This window comes from Peromyscus eremicus, chromosome 1 (genome assembly GCF_949786415.1).
Source record: "Peromyscus eremicus chromosome 1, PerEre_H2_v1, whole genome shotgun sequence".
NCBI classification, from domain to species: Eukaryota; Metazoa; Chordata; class Mammalia; order Rodentia; family Cricetidae; genus Peromyscus; species Peromyscus eremicus.
Window position 1 is genome coordinate 169,875,644 of NC_081416.1, and position 22,570 is coordinate 169,898,213.

At 53.3% G+C, this 22,570-nt stretch overlaps 3 protein-coding genes across 3 annotated transcripts; all 3 read left to right on the forward strand.

Moving 5' to 3' along the window:
* Positions 1-175: 175 nt before the first annotated feature.
* On the forward strand, positions 176-3,034 carry Apoe (apolipoprotein E). The gene is made up of 4 exons (XM_059280529.1): positions 176-241; positions 1,001-1,066; positions 1,611-1,791; positions 2,199-3,034. Exons 2-4 carry the CDS (start codon positions 1,024-1,026, stop codon positions 2,923-2,925), a joined length of 951 nt encoding a protein of 316 aa, XP_059136512.1. The 5' UTR covers positions 176-241; positions 1,001-1,023; the 3' UTR covers positions 2,926-3,034.
* A 3,418-nt stretch (positions 3,035-6,452) lies between these two features.
* Positions 6,453-9,988, forward strand: Apoc1 (apolipoprotein C1). The gene is made up of 4 exons (XM_059280568.1): positions 6,453-6,573; positions 6,687-6,762; positions 7,123-7,270; positions 9,836-9,988. The coding sequence occupies exons 2-4, from the start codon at positions 6,705-6,707 to the stop codon at positions 9,894-9,896; spliced, it is 267 nt and encodes an 88-aa protein (XP_059136551.1). The 5' UTR covers positions 6,453-6,573; positions 6,687-6,704; the 3' UTR covers positions 9,897-9,988.
* A 6,140-nt stretch (positions 9,989-16,128) lies between these two features.
* On the forward strand, positions 16,129-19,738 carry Apoc4 (apolipoprotein C4). Its single transcript, XM_059280560.1, has 3 exons — positions 16,129-16,204; positions 19,022-19,154; positions 19,573-19,738. Exons 1-3 carry the CDS (start codon positions 16,129-16,131, stop codon positions 19,736-19,738), a joined length of 375 nt encoding a protein of 124 aa, XP_059136543.1.
* The last annotated feature ends 2,832 nt before the right edge of the window (positions 19,739-22,570 follow it).

The following is a 22,570-nucleotide window of genomic DNA, read 5'->3' on the forward strand; positions in this document are numbered from 1 at the left end:
ATGCGATGAAGTGTCAGCGCCCTTGTTGGGGTGTGGGGGTCACAAGGTCTCCAAACTCCACCTCTTTCCTCTGCCCTGCTGGGAAGGGGGGTTGACAACCCGCCTCGTGACAGGGGGCTGGCCCAGCCCGCCCTAGCCCTGAGGAGGGGGCGGGGCAGGGGGAGCCCTATAATTGGACGAGCCTGGGATCCAGAGTCTTGCTCAGCCCCCGGAGGCTAAGGACTTGTTTCTGAAGGAGCTGGTAAGACACGCTGGGCTGGGGACTCACCCGGGGCGGTGGGAAGATGTAGACTGGGAACCTTGGGATCCCCTGGTGTCCAGGAAACAGGGGCAAGAATTGGAAAAGCAGGAAACCCGATAGAGGCACTTGGGGACAAACTAAGGACATGAGGTGACTAGTCTTTGCCCGAGTCAGGACAGATGGAGGAGCTGGAAGGGCCACCTCCAGGAGTAAGGTGCTCCACATCCAGCCCAACTAGAAGGTGGGGCCATCCTTTGGCGACAGAACCGGGAATGAGCCTTAGGCTCCGTTTATATAAACACCTACTGGTTTCAATCACAGCCCCCAAGTAACCCGGGCTAGCCTCTAACTGACGATCCTCACGCCTCAGCGTTGTGAGTTCTGGGGTTATATGAGGGCACCATCTCACAGGGCTGGAGGATGATTAAATGCGCGTTAAATTAGCACCAAAATGGAAAGCAGGGCCTGGCCAGGAAGGTAGGAAGAGGAATGTGAATTGGACTACCCGCTGTGCCTTGGTGAAGTGGAATTTGAACCCTGGGAGAGGGAGCTGGAATTTTTGGCAGCGGATCCACCCCGAGGATGCGGAGAGCGAACACCGGAGGGGGAGTAACGAGACCTTGGGGAAGTGCGGGCGCTCTCTTTGGGAAATGTTTGTGACTGGCTAAGGTCTCAGATCTGAGAAGGGACATAGGGTGGCGCTCTCTGGGTGGGCGGAGTACCCCCTAGCTGTTCAAAGACAATTTCTCCTTCCCCCAGACTGGCCAATCACAATCGAGAAGATGAAGGCTCTGTGGGCCGTGCTGGTGGTCACGTTGCTGGCAGGTATGGACCCGCGCTTGTCTGGTGGCGCCTCTCAACCCCATTCTAGCCCTGGGTCTCTGGCGGGTTGGGACTGGGACAGTTCTGAGGCCTCTCTGAGATTCAACAGCCCAGAACAGCTGTTCTCATTAGGCCTTGATTTCCCCTATCCATAAAATGAGAGGACTGGCTTGCGAGATGGCTGGGGGGGGTTGGGGGGGGTGCTTGCCACCAATCCAGGACCAATATGGTGGAAAGAGCCGGTTCCCTCTCGTTGTCTTCTGACCTCCAAAGTCGCGCGCGCGCGCACACACACACGCACACACGCGCACACACACACAAATAAAAAGATAAAAAAATGTAATAGCTGTAATTGTTTTTAAAAGGGAGGTATGTATTTTCTAATTCCATACCTGCCTGGTCCTCTGCTCTGTACTATATGGGATACCAAGATATACACATGCTTGTGGTGACGGAACAGACTTCAACCCCTCCGGACCCACTGTTACTGTAAAGAGACACAAGAGCACTGTAGGTCCTGACCCAGCCTTGAACTTACTCTGCACAGGATGCCTGGCGGAGGGAGAGCCGGAGCTCGAGCCAGAAGTGACTGATCGGCTGGCATGGCAGAGCGGCCAACCCTGGGAGCTGGCCCTGGGCCGCTTCTGGGATTATCTGCGCTGGGTACAGACACTGTCTGACCAGGTCCAGGAAGAACTGCAGAGTTCCCAAGTCACTCAGGAACTGACGTGAGTGCCCGGCCCCTGCCCGTTCACCCTCTGCATCCACTGAACATCCAGGCCCTGGGGCTCTGACTGTCTGGACACCTACCCCCTTTTCGATTCCTTTATTATTGTGTAGCCCAGGCTGGCCTTGAACTCTATATCCTCCTGCCTTATTTAGCCTTCTGGTGCTGGGATTAATGGGCATTTATATATTTGTTTGGTCCACTGGTTTTTGGCTTTTTGAGACAGGATCCCAACTCAAGCTGGCTTCGAAGGCTCTGCGATTCTCCTGCCTCAGCTTCTCAGCTTCTGGGAATACGAGCGAGGGCCACCCTATCTTCCGTCCTAGTTTCTTGTCCACCTCACCCCTCTCTTTTGGGCCCCTCTATCTTGGTCCTCATCTCCCTTGTGTGTTTCCTCTGGACCTGCAGGGTACTGATGGAGGACACCATGACGGAACTGAAGGCTTACAAAAAGGAGCTGGAGGAACAACTGGGCCCGATGGCGGAGGAGACGCGGGCCAGGCTGGCCAAAGAGGTGCAGGCAGCCCAGTCCCGGCTCGGGGCCGATATGGAGGACCTACGCAACCGACTTGGGCAGTACCGCAACGAGGTGCAGACCATGCTGGGCCAGAGCACAGAGGAGCTGCGGGCACGCCTCTCCACGCACCTGCGCAAATTGCGCAAGCGCCTGATGCGGGATGCCGAGGATCTGCAGAAGCGCCTGGCGGTGTACAAGGCCGGGGCACGCGAAGGCGCGGAGCGGGGTGTGGGCGCCATCCGTGAGCGCTTGGGGCCGTTGGTGGAGCAGGGTCGCCAGCGCACAGCCAACCTAGGCGCTGGGGCCGGCAAGCCCCTGCAAGAGCGCGCCCAGGCTTTGGGTGCCCGCATCCGAGGGCGGCTGGAGGAGGTGGGCAACCAGGCCCGTGACCGCCTGGAGGAGGTGCGCGAGCAGATGGAAGAGGTGCGCGCCAAGGTGGAGGAGCAGGCCCAGCAGATGCGCCTGCAAGCCGAGATCTTCCAGGCCCGCCTCAAGGGCTGGTTCGAGCCGCTGGTGGAAGACATGCAGCGCCAGTGGGCAAACCTGGTGGAGAAGATACAGGCCTCCGTGGCCGCCAACCCCATCCCCCCCTCCTCAGTGCCACAGGAGAGTCAATGAATGTCCCTCTCCTACCCGCTGCGGTGACACCCACGGCCAGCAGGTGGCCCTGTCCCCAGTACCACTCTGGCCCTCTGGTGGCCCTTGCTTAATAAAGATTCTCCAAGCACTTGCTGGGTCTCTGCAAATGATTCCACAAAACTTCAGTCTCAGTTTATCTTTTCTGCTTCACATTAGTCATACATGCCATGACACTGTTGCTGCCTGTAGGGTAGGGGGAGGCTATGTGCCTTTGTTTCAGCTCTAGTTTGGTTTGTTCTGGTTCTGAGACAATAGAGATTAAGCCTAGGACCTAGCAATTTGAAGGGCAGGGGCTCTACCACTGAGCCACACCCCCAGCCCCTCACTGGGGAATTTTAGCCAGGGGGTCTACCACTGAGCCACACCCCAGCCCCTCACTGGGGGATTCTAGGCAGGGGCTCTACCATTGACCCACACCCCAGCCCCTCACCAGGGGATGCTAGGCAGGGGCTCTACCACTGAGCCACACCCCAACCCCTCACTGGGGATTCTAGGCAGGGCTCTACCACTGAGTCACACCCCCAGCCTCTCACTGAGGGATTCTGGGCAGGGGCTCTACCACTTAGCCACACCCCAGCCCCTCACTGGGGGATGCTAGGCAGGGGCTCCACCACTTAGCCACGCCCCCAGCCCCTCACTGAGGGATTCTTCTACTTGTCTATAGTACCGCCCTTCTTTTTATTCTGAGATAGGATCTCAATTGAGTGACCTCTAGCCCAGGCAGGCCTTGAATATTTGAATCTTTGTCCTCAGCCTCCACGGGAACTAGGAAAACAGGTGTGCACCACAGGTGTCCACCACCCTATCTCTGCTGGGTGCTACTTTGCTCCACGGTGATGCTGAGAACCCACATGTCGGAGAGCAGAGCCAGGCTGTGTTTACTCGGCTCCCGGTCTCCTCCCTCCTCCTCCTTTGCGGTCTTATCTGATTCCCTCTCCTTGCTTTGTCTCCTCTCTGTTCCCTTTGAGGCTTCCTTTTCTGGCTTCCTGTTTTCCTGAGCCTCTTCTTATCTCGCCCTCCTGCAGTTTCTTTTGCTCTGGGTCTTTGGTTGTTCCTTCCCTCCCTACACTGTGGCGCGCGGAGCCTCCGCCATTCTCCCAGACCCTGAAGTTAGCGAGGTCTTTGCTTCCTCCGGGTCGGGGCCCCACCCCAAGCCCACCTTCCATCCCCGCTCTCCCCGCCCCCCCCCCCCCCCCCCCCCCGGTGCTGTTCGCCTTCTGGAAGGAAGCCTATGCGGAGTGAGTTAAAACTGGGGACATGTCCCTATGGGTGTCTGCTCCGATTGGGAGCTGGCACTAAGAGGGGTCCGGGTGGGAGCTGGCGAGCCCCTGGCTGGCTTCCACTGCCACCCCCTCAGTTCTCAGGAACCTAGCAGGGCTCCCACCAACAGGGGCAGGCCACGGCTTGAGCTGTCTGTCTCTTGGGTCAGACCAGGGCTTCAGTCCCCCACTGCCTCTGGCACACCCTGAGCCTGGAGCTTTTCCTGGCACCAAACAGCATTTTCTGGAGGCGGGCACTACTCCCACAGATGATTCACGGGGCCCAGTGAGAAGAAGGGTCAGTGGGGCTGAGTGGCAGAGCTCGGGGCAGCCACACTTCATGCCCAGGGGCTAGAAACACACTCTCAGGGCTCAGAATGAGGGAGACCATATCAGGCCTGTCTCCTACTAAAGACCTGAATTGTTTTGGTGTTATTCGCTCCAGGTTGAGCCTGGAATGCTGAATTCTCCTGCCTCGGCCCTAAGTACTGGAATTACAGGTTTGTGCCGCCAGACCTAGCTGAAGAGTTCAGTTTTGAGTTCTACAGAGAGATTTTGTTTTTGCCTGTTTGAAACGAGGCCTCAGGGTACCCAGAGCTATTCTCTGTGTAGCCAAAGATGACCTTGAACCCCTGATCTTCCTGCCTCCAACTCCTCAGTGCTGGATAGACATGAACTCATGCACTATCAACCCCAGTTGTATGGAGTGCCATGGATGGCTTCCAGGCTTTCCTACGTGCAAGGCACACCCTCCTCAACCCTCTCTGTGGTTGTTTTGGAATCAGGATCTCATGTAGCCCAGGCTTGCCTCAGACTCGCTATATAACCAAGACTATCCTTGAACCCCTTATCTGCCCACCTCCACTTCCCAAGGGATGGGGTTGCAGGAATGTACCTACCGAGAGTAGAGACAAGACCCCTAAGCAATGGAGGAGGCCCATCTCCATCTCCCCATGGCCCTGATCAGACCCAGAGGTGGGGCAGGGCCAGCCTGGTCTACAGAGCGAGTTCCAGGACAGCCAGGGCTACACAGAGAAACCCTGTCTCGAAAACAAAAGTTGGAGTTGACTGACTAGTAGTTTAAAGACTTTAGCTGTACTCCATCGCTCTACCTGGGGCACAGGAGGCCCTGCTGCTAGGAGAGGATGGAATTGGAAGCCCCGGGGTGGAGTAGGGGGAAATCTGTTACATTATTCAGATGGGTGCTTGAGGATTGAGCAGTGTTCAGTTCAGGAAGCGAGAGGGTCAGGCCTGGCGCCCACAGGGACTGGAAGCTGTGAGCTGGCCCCAAAGATGTTGCAACCCAGCCAGGGTCGGGTCTGTTCCACCCCTTTCATAACCATCCCCGTTGTGCCCCCTCCCTAGAGCTGACACGTGGGGTGCAGGGGCAATGAGCCAGCCAACCTGGTGTCTGGGGCCCACAGCCACCAGCTGCCAGGGGGTCACTGGCGGTCAACGACAGCTCTGGGGGAGGGGAAGGCCTTGGACTCCAGCCTCACGGAGAGGATGTGGTGCAGGGAGGGGGCGGGGAGGCAGGTTTGAGGCCAGGAGGGGCCTGGGAGGCCTAACAAGAGCTAATAGTGTCTTGGGGGCAGGGGGTGGGGGTTGGGCCAGTTGAGGGGCCTGTGGAGCTTTGCAAGCTGAGAGGCTCTGCAGCTTAGACTCTCTGAAGAGGGAGTCTAAGGGATGACAAGTTAAGACCCCAGAGGGCATCAGGAGAGGTCTGGGGTGCCCAGATGCAAAGGCACGGGAAGTGAAGGGAGGCGGGAGCCAGCCCCCAGCATCCTGACAGAGAGGATGAGCTGAGGCTTGTGGGTAAGGAAAGGGCAGAGCAGAGCTAACCTGAGGATGCAGTGTGAGCTGGGGGTGAGATTTGAGAGTGGGCGGAGTTGTTTCTGAGACCCCTAAGGTGGGACAGCCTCAGAGAGCAGGTGAGAACAATGTATTCCCTGAGTGGGAGCGAGGGTGCTGACCAGTGACAAGTCTTAGGCCTAATGATGGGCCTGGGTGGGGCCTGGCTCCCAATGTCCTACAGTATGGCAGAAGAGGATGGACCGGTTGTGGTGGCATGCCAGTAATCTCAGCGCTCACTAGAGAGGCAGAGGCAGGAGGATCACAAGTCCGAGGCCAGCCAAAGATCCTGTGTCAAAAGAAAGAAAGAAAGAAAGGAAGGAAGGAAGAAAGGAAGGAGGGAAGGAAGGAAGGAAGGAAAGAAAGAAAGAAGAAAGAAAGAAAGTAGGTGGGCACACAGGCAAGGGGGAGGCTCAGGGGGAGGGCGATGAGCCTGCTCCGCCCCCTCCCGACCTGTTAAACCCCTGTGCAGGATCCTCCCACCCCTGCGCTCCTCCTAACAGATCCTTAGATCCAGGTTGGTGCATGGGAAAGTGCTCCCTACTTCCTACAGCCAAGGGACTGGGGTGGGGGGATCATGGTGGTGGGGGTGGAGGAGTGCTAGCAATGCCCCCCCTCATCTGCCTCCAGGGTACCCCTCCAGCCACCATGAGGCTCTTCATCTCACTTCCTGTCCTGATTGTGGTCGTGGCCATGGCTTTGGAAGGTAAGAAAGGGGCTTTGAAGTGTGGAACTGGTCGGGGGCCTGGGGACCGCAAGACTTAGAGGTCCCTCGAGAGAGCTCCGAGGTCCATTTCTTTGTCCGCGTTCCACTGCCGCCCTCAGATGGCTCCCCCAGCCCACCTGTCAAGGTGGCACTGCGGGAAACAAGTCTGTCCAGAGGAGCCCTAGCTACCGATGACGTAAATCCCCCCTCTGGGATTGGCTGATCCTCCTAGAAGGGGTGGAGCGTAGATGGTGGAGGTGGATGGTGCAATAAGACTAGGGTCCAAAGTCCTGAATCCCGTGGGTCACTCCGATACCCTCCCCCATGCTAACGGGTTTGCCCTCAACCCTCTCGCTGCAGGCCCTGCCCCCGCCCAGGCGACCCCTGACTTGTCCAGCGCGTTTGAGAACTTACCGGATAAGCTGAAGGAGTTTGGGAACACTTTGGAAGACAAGACCCGGGCAGCCATTGAACACATCAGACAAAAGGGGATCCTGACCAAGACCCGGTTAGGCCCTTTCATGGAACGGGCGGGTTCTGGGGGTGCCCGTGTGAAAGCTCTAGTGGACAACACTGACCAAGTGGGGAAACTGAGCACCAGAGGAGTGATTGACACTGTCCCTGAGGTCATAGAGCTAGGTCTCAGGATGGTTGGAGTCTGGGAACGGCCCTGTAACTCCTAGCCACCTGTTAGAGGTGTTTACGGGTGGTAGTGAAGGGCCCAAGCTTGGGAGCTGACAGGCTACCTTAGACCCTGAGCTCTCCCTATATGTTCTTTTTTTTTTTTTTTTTTTTTTTTTTGGTTTTTCGAGACAGGGTTTCTCTGTGTAGCTTTGCGCCTTTCCTGGAACTCACCCAGGCTGGCCTCGAACTCACAGAGATCCGCCTGGCTCTGCCTCCCGAGTGCTGGGATTAAAGGCGTGCGCCACCACCACCCGGCCCCTATATGTTCTTGAAACAGGACATGACCACGAGTCTCGGGGACAGGGAGAGAAAGCAGGAGAGCTGGGATGGGAGCTGTGCAGGCCAGAGGCTTCAGACTAGCCGAAGAGACAACTAGAGAAGGAATATTAGGGAACACTGGGTTAAGACCCCCGCAGCTACAACCCAGTCCCTGGTGGCGCACCCCTTTAATCCCAGCACTCGGGAGGCAGAGGCAGGCTGATGTCTGTGAGTTCAAACCCAGCCTGGTCTACAGAGTGAGTTGTCCAGAGCTTCACAGAGAAACCCTGTCTCAAAAAAAAAAAAGAAAAAGAAAAAGAAAGAAAGAAAAAACTGCAGCAACTTGGGAGGCTAAGGGAAGCCAATAGGGAGCTTGAGACCAGCCTGGGCCACAGGGCAAAGCCTCTGCTCAAAACAGAAACAAAAGAAAAAAAAAACAAAAAGAGGGGGCGATTTTGAGGGGAAAATGAAGGTGCCCTGAGAGGCGGCTGATATGTTGTAAACAGGTTGGTTAGCCAATTTCTGCTCGTTTTGGCAAGGAGACAAATCATTCGTTTAAAGTGAGGTCTGAGTTTGATTACAAATATCCAGCCAGGCCTCAACTTGGCAAGGAAGTTTCCTGGGGGGGAGTGGGGGCGTGCAAAGGCCCTGGGGCAGGGAGATCTATAGACAAGAGAGACTGGCCTTCCAGACAAGGGGAAAGACTTGGGCCAAGGAGGGGAGCGGGAAAAGGGTGGTGACGTGTAGGCAAGCACAGGCTAGAGGAGGGTAGGCGGGAAGCAAGAGATGGCAGGCCTTGTGGGAGGTGGTGGCACGTGCTTTAATCCCAGCAAAAAACCAAACGGACAAAACAAGATTAAAAAAAAGAAGCTAACTAAAAATAAGAAGATGGAGGGAGGCTGAGGGAAGATCATTCAATACCAATGCCTGTGAGGACCTGAATTTGATACCCAGAATCCACATTTTAAAAAGTCGGTCAGGAGGATCAGCAGCTAGGAGCACTTGATGTCCCCAGCACCCATGTCAGATGGCTCTCAACAGCCTGGAACTCCAGCTCCAGGGGGTCCAATGCCATCTCCTGGCCTCTGCAGGCACCCAAGCACACAAATAAAATAAAGCTTTAAAAAACGTGTAAGGGGCGCCGGGCGGTGGTGGCACACGCCTTTAATCCCAGCACTTGGGAGGCAGAGCCAGGCGGATCTCTGTGAGTTCGAGGCCAGACTGGGCTACCAAGTGAGTTCCAGGAAAGGCGCAAAGCTACACAGAAACCCTGTCTCGAAAAACCAAAAAAAAAAAAAAAAAAAAATGTGTAAGGGAAGCCAGGTGGTAGTGGCATATGCAAAGACCTTTAATCCCAGCAATTGGGAGGCAGAGGCAAGCAGATCTCTGTGAGTTCAAGGCCAGCCTGGTCTACAGAGTGAGTGCCGGGACAGCCAGGGCTACACACAGCAACCCTGTCTTTAAAAACCACAACCAAAACAAACAAAAAAGGTGTAAGTGAAGTATGGTGACATATGCTTTTAACCCCACTGCTGCGGAGGCAGATCCCTGGCCTACGTCAGGGAGATGCTGCCTGAGGACCAACACCTGAGGTTAGCCTTTGTCCTCTGTACACACCTGCTCACCACTTCCCACACAGTGGCTGGCTAGGAAAGAGGAAGTTCTTTGACTTTTGATTTCATGATGCTCAGTCTGGGCTGGGCATGTGGCTCAGTTGGTAGAGTGCTTGTCTTGAATACATGAAGCCCAGGGTTTGGTCCCCAGCACCACATAAAACCAGGCATAAAGGTACACACCTGCCATCCCAGCATCTGGGAGGTGGAGGCAGGAGGATCAGAAGTTCAAGGTCATCCTTAGCTACATATCAAGGTTGAGGCTGGCCTGGCTACATGAGACCTTGTCTCAAAACACACATACACACACACACACACACACACACACACACACACACACTGCTCTGGTCTATGTGAGGAAACAGAGACAGGGAACTGACCCACCCAACCCAGAATTTTCATCCCACAGACAATGTGGGTGGGATTAAGGAAAGGGACACTAAGGGAGTAGGAAGCAGGGGTCTGGGCCCTTGGAGGGCACAGTAAACAGTGACCATGTCTTCATCTCTCCCCCAAAGGACCTGGTTTTCAGAGACATTCGACAAAGTGAAGGAGAAGTTCAAAACCACGTTTGCCTGAGCTCCTGGCGGGCCATCTCGCAGCAAGGGCGTCCACGTGATGTGGCAGGTCCCTCCTCATCCCACACCAATAAAAAGCCTATAGTGAACAAACGCTCTCCGTGGTGTTTTGAGTGGGGGGCAGAGCTGAGGAACAGTACACAGACTGAGTTGAATAGTCTGTTTACCGTATTTATTTTTACGTGTATGGGTGTTTGCATGTATGCATGTATGCATGTGCACCACAGAAGCCAAAAGAAGGCGACACCTCCCCTCCAACTGGAGAAGGTTGTGAGTTTGCCATGTGAGTGCTGGGAATTGAACCCAGGACTTCTGGAAGAACAGCCAGTGCTCTTAACCGCTGAGCCATCTCTCCAGCTCCACACCCTTGTCTGCGTTGTTTTCACTTTATAATTCCCCCTAAAGAATCTTCTTGAGAACCCTGCTCGTGTCCTGTGAGCGAGACTGAGAGGTAAAGTTGCTGGTGCACGGTCACACAGCCAGACAGCCGGGAAGTGGACTGAATGCACAGCCTGGCATGACCACAGGTTTACACTCTGCTGGTTCGGTATAACTGGGATCAGGCTGGGTTTGGTTTATCCCTGCAAAGAGTAGGCGCTCATTAAACTGTACGTGGATAATGAAGGGAAACAGAAAACAAAGTAGCGGGGAATGGAAAGGGCATAGATGAGAGCCAGAAAGACAGTGCTCAGCTACCAGGCCTTAGTGCCTGTGTCTCCTCCTCCAGGAAGCCTCCCAGACTCCAGGCTGGGCCAGGCTTCTGCACTGCAGATCTGACCACTCCAGGTGGTTATCTTCTAGGAACTGTTACCATGAACCCTCCCCCCATAACAGGACCAAGACTGTTTGTCGCCAATGGATCCCCAGCCATTGCCCACCTAGAGGTGACCCGCACTGCAAATGTTGAATAATATTTGGTCAGAGCAATGATTGCTTAATTTAAACACGTCATTTTTTGGCTTTGGATTTTTTTGTTTTGTTTTTTGTTTTTTTGGTTTTTTTGTTTTTTGGTGTTTTTTTTTTTTTGAGAAGGGGTTTCAATACATGGCTCAAGAAGGCTTTGTAGACCAGGCAGACCTCAATCAAGAGCAACCTGCCTCAGCCTCCTGAGTGTTGTGATTATAAGTATGTGCCACCATGCTAGACCTGTCTTAACACAGTGTGTTCCCAAAAAACCCAGGGCCTGACAAATGCTGGGCAGGTGCTCTACCACTGAGCCACACCCCAGCCCCTCACTGGGGGATTCTAGGCAGGGGCTCTACCCCTGAGCCACACTCCCAACCCCTCACTGGGGGATTCTAGGCAGGGGCTCCACCACTGAGCCACACCCCAGCCCCTCACTGGGGGATTCTAGGCAGGGGCTCTACCACTGAGCCACACCCCCAGCCCCTCACTGGGGGATTCTAGGCAGAGGCTCTACCCCTGAGCCACACTCCCAACCCCTCACTGGGGGATTCTAGGCAGGGGCTCCACCACTGAGCCACACCCCAGCCCCTCACTGGGGGATTCTAGGCAGGGGCTCTAACACTGAGCCACACCTTAGCCCCTCACTGGGGGATTCTAGACAGGGTCTCTACCACTGAGCCACACCACCAGCCCCTCAAATACCCTTTCACTCCAAATTTCCCTGCCATAGCCCCAAGCGTCCAGCTGGAGAAGTTAGAAATCCCTGGAGGTTGAGTCAGAACAGTGAGGGTTCGAGGCCTCAGCAGTAAGAGCAGGGATTCCCAGTCATGATGAGGTCATGAGATAGGGGGACCAAGAGGGGAGGAGAGTAGGGACCTGGGAGGTTTCAGCAGCAGGAGGATCACCAGGAGCTTGAGACCAGCCTGGCTACAGTGTGACTCTGTCTCCAAAGCCAAAAAGGGAGATAAAGGAGGGTTTCTGTTTACTAGGTGACTTGAAGGACAGTTTAGGTCTCAGGGATGCCCCTAAGTCCTCAGATGGACACTGTCATGTCAGGGTCCTCTCCCACCCCTTCCCTAATCCCCATTCTTTCTCCTCCCATCCCATCCCAGGCACATTTTTTCCACTTGCCCCTGCTGCCACCCTGGATGACCTTCAGTCTGTTCCTGTCCCCGGGATGAGCAAACATTGCAGGCACCAAACAGCAAACAGCAAACAGCTACCCTGTGTGCTGACTTCGGATGAAGGGCAGAGGACAGAGACCTTCCCCAACCCCGGCCCTGCTGCCTTAGGCTCCCTCTTGGGCTGTAGGGTTTGCCTGGGGAGGGTCATAGGTTGTCCCAGCATGGTTAAATGGTGAAAACAGCGAGATTCAGACCCAACCAAAAACACAGTCTCAGCTTCCACATGTGTGAAAAAAGAATGCTGGGTAGGAGCATGACTCAGCGGTAGAGCTCCTGCCTAGAATCCCTCAGTGAGGGGCTGGGGGTGTGGCTCAGTGGTAGAGCCCCTGCCTAGAATCCCCCAGTGAGGGGGCTGGGGGTGTGGCTCAGTGGTAGAGCCTCTGCCTAGAATCCCTCAGTGAGGGGCTGGGGGTGTGGCTCAGTGATAGAGCCCCTGCCTAGAATCCCCCAGTGAGGAGCTGGGGTGTGGCTCAGTGGTAGTGCCCCTGCCTAGAGTCCCCCAGTGAGGGGCTGGGGTGTAGTTCGGTGGTAGAGCCCCTGCCTAGAATCCCCCAGTGAGGGGCTGGGAGTGTGGCTCAGTGGTAGAGCCCCTGCCTAGAATCCCCCAGTGAGGGGCTGGAGGTGTGGCTCAGTGGTAGATCACCTGTCCAAGCACAAAGCCCTGGGTTCAATTCTCAACAGTAGGGGGAAAAAAATCCCTAAACTCTGGGGTATGCCAAAGCCATTCCCTCTGGGCCTGGAGCACAGTGTGTGTAAGGAAGCACTTGCCAAGAAAAGATCATCATGTGCAGGTTCAGTTGGTAGAGTACTTGCTTAACATACATTTGGCCTTGCATTCTATCCTCAGGCCAGCATAAAATTAGGTGTGGTGGCACAGACCTGTGAGCTGAGCACTTGGAAGGCAGACACAAGGTAATCACAGTTCCAGGCACCCAGGCTACATCGGGAGAATCCTTATTCAAAAAAAATCAAAGCCTGGTCGGGTGCTGGTGGCACATATCTTTGGTTCCTGCACTTTGGAGGCAGAGGCAGGCAGATCTCTGAGTTCGAGGCCAGCCTGGTCTACAGAGTGAGTTTCAGGCCAGCCAGAGCTACATAGTGAGACCTTGTCTCAAAAATACCAATAAATATATCAAGCCTGGTGTGGTGACTTACAGCTATCCTCCTGCCTCTGCTTCCTGAGTGCTGGAATTAAAGGCCTGTGCCACCATGCCTGGCTATCAAATCTAATTTTTTTTCCAAAAATGAATGAATAAATAGCAGCTGTCTGTTAGTTACACTGTGTTTGCCCCTCTCCTGATGCCCTGTCCTGCCTCAGGCCAGCCTCCAAGCCGGTAATTATCCAATCACTTTTCAGCGTGAAGCAGTCAGCCTACAGTGGTTAAGCCACTGGCACCAGGTCTCAGTGCTGAAAATCGGCGGGGTTTGCCTATGAACCTCACAGCCCTCTTGCTCTTGTGGCCAGTGGGGTCTTCCTCTGTCACCCCAGCTCAAACTCAACAATCCTCCTGCCTCAGCTTCTCAAGTTCTGGGATGCCAGGCGTGCACCACCACAACCACGTCCATCCAGCAAGAGGTCCTCTCCGTAACAAGACATGGGGATCTGCGGTGGGTGGGTTTACGCTTCTGTTTTCTTTTTTTATTATTGTGCAAAACAAAACAAAACAAAACAAAACCACAGAACATAAAATTGACCATTTCAGCCACTTTCGGGTGTTTAGGTCGGCAGTTTTATACTGTTTTGCAACCAACCCCAAAGTCTATTCCTAAAATGTTTGCATCATGGCAAACAGCAGCTCTGCGTGACTTTTCTTTTCTTTTTTCTTTTTTTTTAAACTGTCCTAGAGAAGCTGACATGTGATGAGCAGCTACCGGTCAGCTCTCTGCAGACGTCTGGGTCAGGGTTGCTCTGTACAGCTGCTCAGGCTGCAGTTGAGATTCCGGTCAGGAGATTTGCTGTGTGGAAACAACGTGTGCTGGGCATGTGATGGCATGTCATCCCAGTGCTGGGAAGGTAGAGGCCGGAGGATCAGAAATACAAGGCCAGTCAAGGTTGCCCTGAGAACCTTTCTCAATAAACAATAAACAAACAAATAGGAAACCACAGGGTACTCGGTTACATTTCAACTTCAGATGAATAGGTAATGATTAAGGAGTTATTTGGTGAAATTCCCAAATCTTGCATGGAACACGTTTAAATTAATTTTTGTTTCACTGATGTGGTTTACCCTTGAAACCGTAGAACCCAAGAGGCTGAGGCAAAAGGGTCCTAACAAGACCTGCCTCCTTCAGAGAGAGGGAGGGGGAGGCAGAGAAGAAAGAGTCAAGATGGCCCCGCAGATAAAGGCACCTGCGGCCAAGCCTAACTATGGAGCTTGATCCCTGGGACTCAAATGGTGGAAGGAGAGATCCAACTCCAGAAAGCTAAAGTTGTCCTCGGACCTCCACATGTGTTCAGTGGCATGGACAGACCCACAGGCACACAACACACACAGACACACAGACACAGAAACACACACAACACACACGCACAGAGACACACACACAGAGACACACACAGACACACACAGAGAGAGACACACACACAGACACACACACAACACACAGACACACACACACAGACACACACAACACACACACAGACAGAGAGACACACACAGACACACACAGACTCACACACAACACACACACAGACACACACACACAACACACACACACACACACAACACACACACAGACACACATACACACACACAGACACACATACACACACACAACACACACAAAAGAATAAACATACTTAAAAACAATTAAAGTGCCACTGAGATGGCTTAGTGATTAACAGTATCTTCCAGAGGACCTGAATCCGACTCCCAGCATCCACATCAGGCAACTCACACCCATTTCTAGGGAAATCTGACACCTCTGGCCTCTGTGGGCACCTGCACTCACGTACACATACCCCCCAACACAGACACACACACATACACATGAGTAAAAATACACTTTAAAAATATTGCAGGGCGGTGGTGGCGCACGCCTTTAATCCCAGCACTCGGGAGGCAGAGCCAGGCGGATCTCTGTGAGTTAGAGGCCAGCCTGGTCTCCAAAGCGAGTTCCAGGAAAAAAAAAAATATATATATATATATATTGCCAGGCATTGGTGGCACACACCTTTAATTCGAGCACTGGGGAGGTAGAGACAGGCTGATCTCTGTGAGTTCGAGGCCAGCCTGGTCTACAGAGTGAGTTCCAGGACAGCCAGGGCTATGCAGAGAAACCCTGTCTAGAAAAAAAAAAAGTTAACTAAAAGAACTCAAAACCCAAGCCACACATGGGCGAAGGACTGTAATCGCAGCTATCCCAGATGCTTAGGCAGGAGGATTATGATTCCAAGTTCTGCTTGGGCTGCTTAGTGAGACCTTGTTACAAAATAAAAAGTACGGGAGCCGGGCGGTGGTGGCGCACGCCTTTAATCCCAGCACTCGGGAGGCAGAGCCAGGCGGATCTCTGTGAGTTCGAGGCCAGCCTGGGCTACCAAGTGAGTCCCAGGAAAGGCGCAAAGCTACACAGAGAAACCCTGTCTCGAAAAACCAAAAAAAAATAAAAAATAAAAAATAAAAAAATAAAAAAAATAAAAAGTACAAAGGAAAGCCAGGTGTGGTAGCACATGCCAGTAACCCCAACATGTGGGAGGTGGAGGCAGGAGGATAAGGATTCCAGATCACTCTTGGTGATATATTGAGTTCCAGGACAGCCGGGGCTACAGGAGACCCTGTCTCAAAATAAATCAGAACAACCCTCCCTCCCTCCCCTGCCCCCACTCCCCGCCACACACACCAATTTCTCAAGGCTAGATTGTGGTCTCGATTCCCAAAGGGAGAAACTGAGTCCAGAGAAAGTCTGGTGGCATCAGGATTTTAATCCAGTTTAGTGTGGGAGCTCCCGTCAGGTCAGGGAGGGCGGGAAAGAGCGATCAGGCGGGCGGGCATGGTCTTTGACTGTCCCGTCACCAGACCGGTCTCTTGAAGTCCTGCCAAGAGAAGTGGGGAGGTGACAGAGGGAGGTCTCTTTCCAGGGCTGCCTGTCTCTTCCCCAGTGTACAGAGTGGAGCACAGAGGACACAGGGTCAAGTCCCCAGAAATGTCCCTCCTGGGATGCAGGCTGCAGGCCCTGCCCTCCCTTTGCCTCTCCGTGCTGCTCCTGGCCTGCCTTGTAGGTGAGGAGTGGGGGGCTTGCCAGAGGTGGGGGTCCTCTGGGTGGGGCGTGACTGTGGTTTCATCAAATGGGTCAGTAGCCATGTAAGAGGAGTGTGACACACACACACACACACACACACACACACACACACACACACACACGGGGATGGAACACAGGGTCTTCAGATACCAGGTAAACACTCTACCACAGGCTGTTTGTTTTGTTTCTTTGGAGACACGGTCTCATGTAGTCCGGGGCTGGCTTTGAACTCTCGATACTGGTAAGGATGATCTTGAATTCCTAACACTCTTGCCTGTTCAGATTACACGCATGCCCCACCACACCTGGTTTATGTGGTGCTGGGCATCAAATTCAGGGCCTTGTGCGTGCAAGACAAGAACTCTGCCAGCAAAGCCTTGTGCTTAGCCACTCGATCCCAGCGGCTGTTGTGACAAATGTGCATGTCCCACGATGGGCACAAGTACATCTTTTGTTGTTGTTGTTGTCTGATACTATGTATTTGTGATGTTTTTGTTGTTGAGGTTTTTTGTTTTGTTTTGAGACAGGGTCTCAGGCTGGCCTTGAACCCCTGATCCTCCTGAGTCTACCTCCTAAGCACTAGAATTACAGGTGTGCAGTGCTTCCTGGGTGGGCATGTGTGTGTTTGTGGCTCTCTACAGGGTACCTGTATGGAAGTTCTAAGCGTGTGGCTACAGAGGAGGCTCTTTCTAGTGTGTTCACACATAGTATCATATTTTGTGTGTGCATTTAAAATGGTATCTCGTGAGCAGAGTACGTTGGTACAGGTCTGTAATCCCAATTACTCAAAGGCTGAAGCAGGAGGATTGAAGGTTTGGAGTCCTCCTGACAGTTTAGTGATACTCAATCTTTAAAAATACAGAAAATGGGGACTGCCAGGTGACACACACCTTTAATCGGAGCACTCAGACAGAGGCAGGGGAATCCCTGGGAGTTTGAGGCCAGCCTGGTCTACACAGTGAGTTGCAGGACAGCCAGGGTTATACAGTGAGACCCTGTCTTAAAATACGTATGCTTCAGGGCTGGAGAGATGGCTCAGCAGTTAAGAGCACTGACTGCTCTTCCAGAGGTCCTGGGTTCAGTTCCTAGCACCCACATGATGTCTCACAACTGTCTGTAACTCCAAGATCTGACACCCTCACACAAGCATACATGCAGGCAAAACACCAGTGCACATAAAATGAAAATAAAAAGAAATATACACACTTCTCCCATAGACAGTGCTGATGGCGTGCCTGTGTACTCCTCATATGCTTAGCTTAGTGCCCCTTTCACAGAATGGGAGACTGTCTTGGAGTGGTGAAGTCATAGGAGAGGCTTCTGACAGCAGCTGACATAAGTGTCTTGGTACTAGAGTACGTGTGTGGTCCTGGGTATGGTGGTACATGCCCGGAACCCTAGCACTTGGGAGGTGGAGGCAGGAGGATCAGGAGTTCAAAGCTAACCTCAGCTACACAGGAAGTTGCAGGACAAGCTGAGGATGTGGCTTAGTTGGTAGAGTGCTTAGATGGCACACAGGAAGCCCTGGGTTCCAGCCCTAGCACTGCATGAACCAGGATGGGAGCACACACCTGTCAGCCCACCACTTTCGAGGTGGGGTCAAGAGGATCAGCAGTTGGAATTCTGATCAGCAGATCAGAAGTTATCCTCGGCTACATGAGGCCAGCCAGGACTACAAGAGACCTGTCTACATACATACATACATACATACATACATACATACATACATACATACATACGAGGCTTGAGGGATGGATTAGTGGTTAAGGGCATGTACTGGAGTTCAGTTCCCAGGCTCACAACTGCCTGGAACCCCAGTTCTAGGGGATCCGATGCCTTTGGCCTCCCTAGGCAGTGCACTGGCTTACATACTCATACGGAGAATAAAAGTCTTTTAAAAAATGTTTAAACAGGTCGGGCATGGTGGCGTACATCTTTAATCCTAACACTCGAGAGGCAGAGGCAGGTGGATCTCTGTGAGTTTGAGGCCAGCCAGAGTGAGTTCCAGGGCAGTCAGTGTTACACAGAGAAACCCTGTCTCAAACAAACAAACAAATGAGGTTAAAACAAAAAACACAAGCATAAGAATGAGCACCTATACTTGTGTGCGGGCTAGTATCTTCGGGTGAGTATCTAGGTGTGGGTGCTAGAGCAAGAGGTGTGTGTGTGTGTGTGTGTGTGTGTGTGTGTGTGTGTGTGTAAGAGAACTGTGACCCAGAGAGACTAAAAGCAAAGCTGAGGACATTGTCCATGGCAGAGGATGAATTAAAATGGGCTTTTGCTCCCCCATGCATGGAGGCAGCCGCTAGTCTTATGTGACATACTGGGAGGAGGTAGTTAGTGGCTGTTCCGGGGCAGGGGTCATCCTTGGGCAGTAGGATTAGGTGGTTAGAGGAGAGAGGCACCAGGTGGGAAGTGGAGCTGCAGACTGAGCAAGAAAATCTCAGGAGACAGAGAGCCAAGGGAGGGGCCAGCAGTGGGGAAGGGGAGATGGCCCAATGGTGGGAGTAAGGGCGATGGTGTCGGGGCCAAGCTGGTGGCCAGGGATGGGCGAGGGTGTGCAAGACACAAGGCACTTGCCTGTCGCTTGCTTCTGGGAGGCACAATAGCCCTCCCATAGGAAGTCATTGTGCCCCCTTCTACAGGATGGGAAACTGAGTCTAGGACAGGGCAAGTCAGGTGTGGCCTCTGATGATGGGTGACGTGGGTGTCTGGGTACAAAGGTGAGTTACACAGGGAGAGAGGAATGGGGTTCTGGGATCCTGGCTCATTCAAGCGCCTCTGTGATTTCCCCCAGCATCCATGACTACAGAAAGCCTGATCCCCACCCCTGCCCCTGAGAACAGCCGCTGGGGCCTGGTCAGGGCCAGGGTGGTGGAGATGGTGAGCCCACTGGTGACCAGGACCAGGGACAGATGGCAGTGGTTCTGGTGAGAGAGTTCTGGTACTCGGCTGAGAGGGAACACCGGAGTTAGAGGAAAGAGAGCCAGTGGCTAGACCATGGGTCTGAGGGAGGAGGGCTGGGCCTGGACCCCTGGGTCTGAGGGAGGAGGGCTGGGCCTGGACCCTGGGTCTGAGGGAGGAGGGCTGGGCCTGGATCCTCGGTCTGAGGGAGGAGGGCTGGGTCTGGACCCTGGGTCTGAGGGAGGAGGGCTGGGCCTGGACCCCTGGGTCTGAGGGAGGAGGGCTGGGTCTGGATCCCTGGGTCTGAGGGAGGAGGGCTGGGCCTGGACCCTCGGTCTGAGGGAAGTTAAGAGTCTGGAGTCTTGAGTCTGAAGAAGGTCAGAAATAAATGGGCCATACCCTTGTGGCATCTAGGGTGTCAACTAAGATGTCCTCTTTACACAGGGGCCCTGGGGCTGTCCAGGGCTTTGTGCAGACCTACTATGAAGACCATTTGAAAGACCTGGGTCCCCGCACTCAGGCCTGGCTGCAAAGCTCCAGAGACCACCTCCTGAACAAGACCCTCAGCCTGTGTCCCCAGCTGCTCTGCAGAGACCGGACTCAGGGTTAAAGTGCCACACACCTCCCCCCACTACCCTCCACCTTCCCCCACATCTCCCACCTTCACACACCTACCCACTCCCCACCCCCACCCCACCCCACCCCACCCCCACCCCCGCTTCCACAATAAAGCTGTTTGTTCTTACTCTGTGTCACCTGCTGAGAAGCTCCTCTTGAGGCCAGAGGTCACCCCTTGTCATATCTAGGAGTTAATAAGAGGAAATGCTGTCACCTGGCAGGGGAGGACACTAGGAAAGCTTTAGAGGAAGGGGCCAAAGTGACAACCCCCTCCCTCCCCACTCGGTTCCGGCTTGAAGTGAACAGGAGACTTCCAGGCGCCTGCTCAGATCCAGGAGGCAGTCTTGAAGGTGACCCGGGTCAGAGGAACCTTATCCTCACAGTGCCCCTCACTTCCTAGACCATGCAAACCTTAACCCCTGTTCCAAGTGGTTCCCCAAATCCCCAAACCCCTCCACATTATCCAGCCATCACTCTCAGGAATTGGGGGCTTGTCTCTCTCTCTTCCTTTTGGGGGAGGGAGTAGGGGGATTCTAAGAATCGAACCCAGGGCCTCATACACACCAGGTAAGTGCCCTCTTTTCAAAATTACAGGCTACATAGCAGGGGGGACCCGAGGATGACTGTGGCTTATAATAAGTTTTGGTTTTACTCAATTACTGGGCAAGCCTCAACGAAACATTTCACTATTAGGATAAGAATTTATACTGTATCAAGCTGATGATAGAAATAAATGAAATAAATAAATAAATAAATAAATAAATAAATAAATAAATAAATGGAAAAAAATTACATTTATGCCAGGCTGTGGTGGTGGTGCACGCCTTTAATCCCAGCACTCGGGAAGCAGAGGCAGGCAGATCTCTGTGAATTTGAGGACAGCCTGATCTACAGAGGGAGTTCCAGGACAGTCAGGGCTACACGGAGAAACCCTGTCCCGAAAACACAAAACAAAACAAAAATTACACATATTTAGGGGGTGACAAAGTAGCCGAATGGTTAAGGCAATGGACTGCTAAAAATTACAATCATTTATGTGTGTGTGTTTGTGCTCACGCAAGTGTATGTGCCATGTGTACATGTAGAGGTCAGAAGACACCTTTCAGGAGTCGTTCTCTCCATTCTTTTCAGGGACTGAACTCAGGTCATCGGTCTTGGTAGCAAGCTCCTTTATGCGATGGGCCAACTTCCCAGAATTCTTCTTATACAGGATCTCACTGTGTAGCCCTGGCTGTCCTGGAACTTACCGTGTTGCTCTGACTGGCTTTGTTTTTTATTTTGAGCTGGGCATGGTGCTACAAACCTGTAATCTCAGCACCTGGAAGATGAGAAGCTCAGGGATAGCCTCGGCTACACAGAGAGTTCTGGGGTAGCCTGAGCCACATGAGCCCCTGTGTGAATAAAACCAAAACAGACCCTTTGTCGTTCTCAGATAAAATCTTGCTAAGTCGCCCAGTGAGTGGCTCTTGCACTGAATTCATGATCCTCCTGCCTCAGTCTTCTGAGAGAACTCAGAGAACTTCTGAGGTCCGTCACAGCTCTGCCCAGCTTCTGGGTAGCTTTTTCAAAACGGGGCTTCCCTGCGGTTTGACGTGGCAGGGAAGTCACTGGTCACTGCCCTCCCAGCCCTGCCACCCCACCCCCTCAGCGGCTCTGTTGGCCAGGACTTTGGCCTAGGACAGAGGACCTGACTGATATGGAGGGAGGGGGCCCTCCAAAGCTATAAAGCCTGCCAGCCCACTGGAATCAGTGAGGACAGTCCCAACCTGCCTGTTACATTCAGGTTTACATCCAGGTAAGAGAGGGACAGAGGGGAGGGGGGCAGGAACATGGGGGGGGCAGGAACATCGGGGAGGGGCAAAGATTCCTAAATCAGAAATTACCGGTGTCACCTTGTTAGAGGTCGGGCTTGGAATCATGGAATGGATGGATTTTTATTTTATTTTATTTGAGACAAGGTCTCTCACTATGTTGTAGCCCAGGCTAGCCTTGAAGTTTTGATTCTCCTGCCTCAGTCTGGTGAGGCATGCTCTGGTGTGCCTGACTAACACCACGGAGTTTAGATATGTAGTCTATTTGTTTAGCTTGGCCCTTCTCCCAAGTTTGATCTCTGCCTCTACCTCTTTTTAAAAAACACCTTTTATTTATGTGTACAGATGTTTTGCCTCCATGCATGTCTGCGCTCCATGTGCAGCCTTGGCTCCCCACAGCAGAGAACATTGGATTCCTGGGAACTGGAGTTACAGTTTTGAGCCACCATGTGGGTGCTGGGAATTGAGCCCAGGTCCTCTGGAGGAGCAGCCAGTGTTCTTAACCACTGAGCCATCTCTCCAGCCCCGATTTCAGCCTGTTTGTCTCTCAGTTTTCCATTCTCAAAGTATGGGTGATGACTTTGTGCCTTAGTTATACAAACCGTAGGAAATGGGAGAGGGCCACTAAGAGAAGCCGAAGGGAAGCAAGGCTCTAGGGACACTAGAGCCACAAGTGGAGGTGTGAACTCTGTCCCAGGGTGTCTGTCCTCTCTCTCCCCCCCCCCCCCCTCTCTCTGTAGCTCTGGCTGTCCTGGATCTTGCTCTGTAGACCAAACTGGTCCTCGAACTCACAGAGATCTGCCTGCCTCTGCCTCCCGAGTGCTGGGATTAAAGCTGTGAGCCACCACCACCTGGCTACTTGTTCTTATATTTTAATTTTTTTTTTGAGTGTTCATGTGTGGCGTGTGTACATGTGCCGTGGCACACATGTAGTGGTCAGAGAACAATTTGCAGGAGTTGGTTCTCTCCCTCCCCCATGTGGGTTCCAGGGATTGAACTCAGGTCCTCAGGCT

Coding starts and splice junctions, on each gene's coding strand:
- Apoc1 (XM_059280568.1), top strand. CDS start 6,705: ATGAGGCTCTTCATCTCACTTCCTGTCCTGATTGTGGTCGTGGCCATG. Junction 6,763..7,122: donor CGTGGCCATGGCTTTGGAAG/GTAAGAAAGGGG, acceptor CTCTCGCTGCAG/GCCCTGCCCCCGCCCAGGCG. Junction 7,271..9,835: donor GGGATCCTGACCAAGACCCG/GTTAGGCCCTTT, acceptor TCTCCCCCAAAG/GACCTGGTTTTCAGAGACAT.
- Apoc4 (XM_059280560.1), top strand. CDS start 16,129: ATGTCCCTCCTGGGATGCAGGCTGCAGGCCCTGCCCTCCCTTTGCCTC. Junction 16,205..19,021: donor GCTCCTGGCCTGCCTTGTAG/GTGAGGAGTGGG, acceptor GATTTCCCCCAG/CATCCATGACTACAGAAAGC. Junction 19,155..19,572: donor GACAGATGGCAGTGGTTCTG/GTGAGAGAGTTC, acceptor CTCTTTACACAG/GGGCCCTGGGGCTGTCCAGG.
- Apoe (XM_059280529.1), top strand. CDS start 1,024: ATGAAGGCTCTGTGGGCCGTGCTGGTGGTCACGTTGCTGGCAG. Junction 1,067..1,610: donor GGTGGTCACGTTGCTGGCAG/GTATGGACCCGC, acceptor TACTCTGCACAG/GATGCCTGGCGGAGGGAGAG. Junction 1,792..2,198: donor CAAGTCACTCAGGAACTGAC/GTGAGTGCCCGG, acceptor CTGGACCTGCAG/GGTACTGATGGAGGACACCA.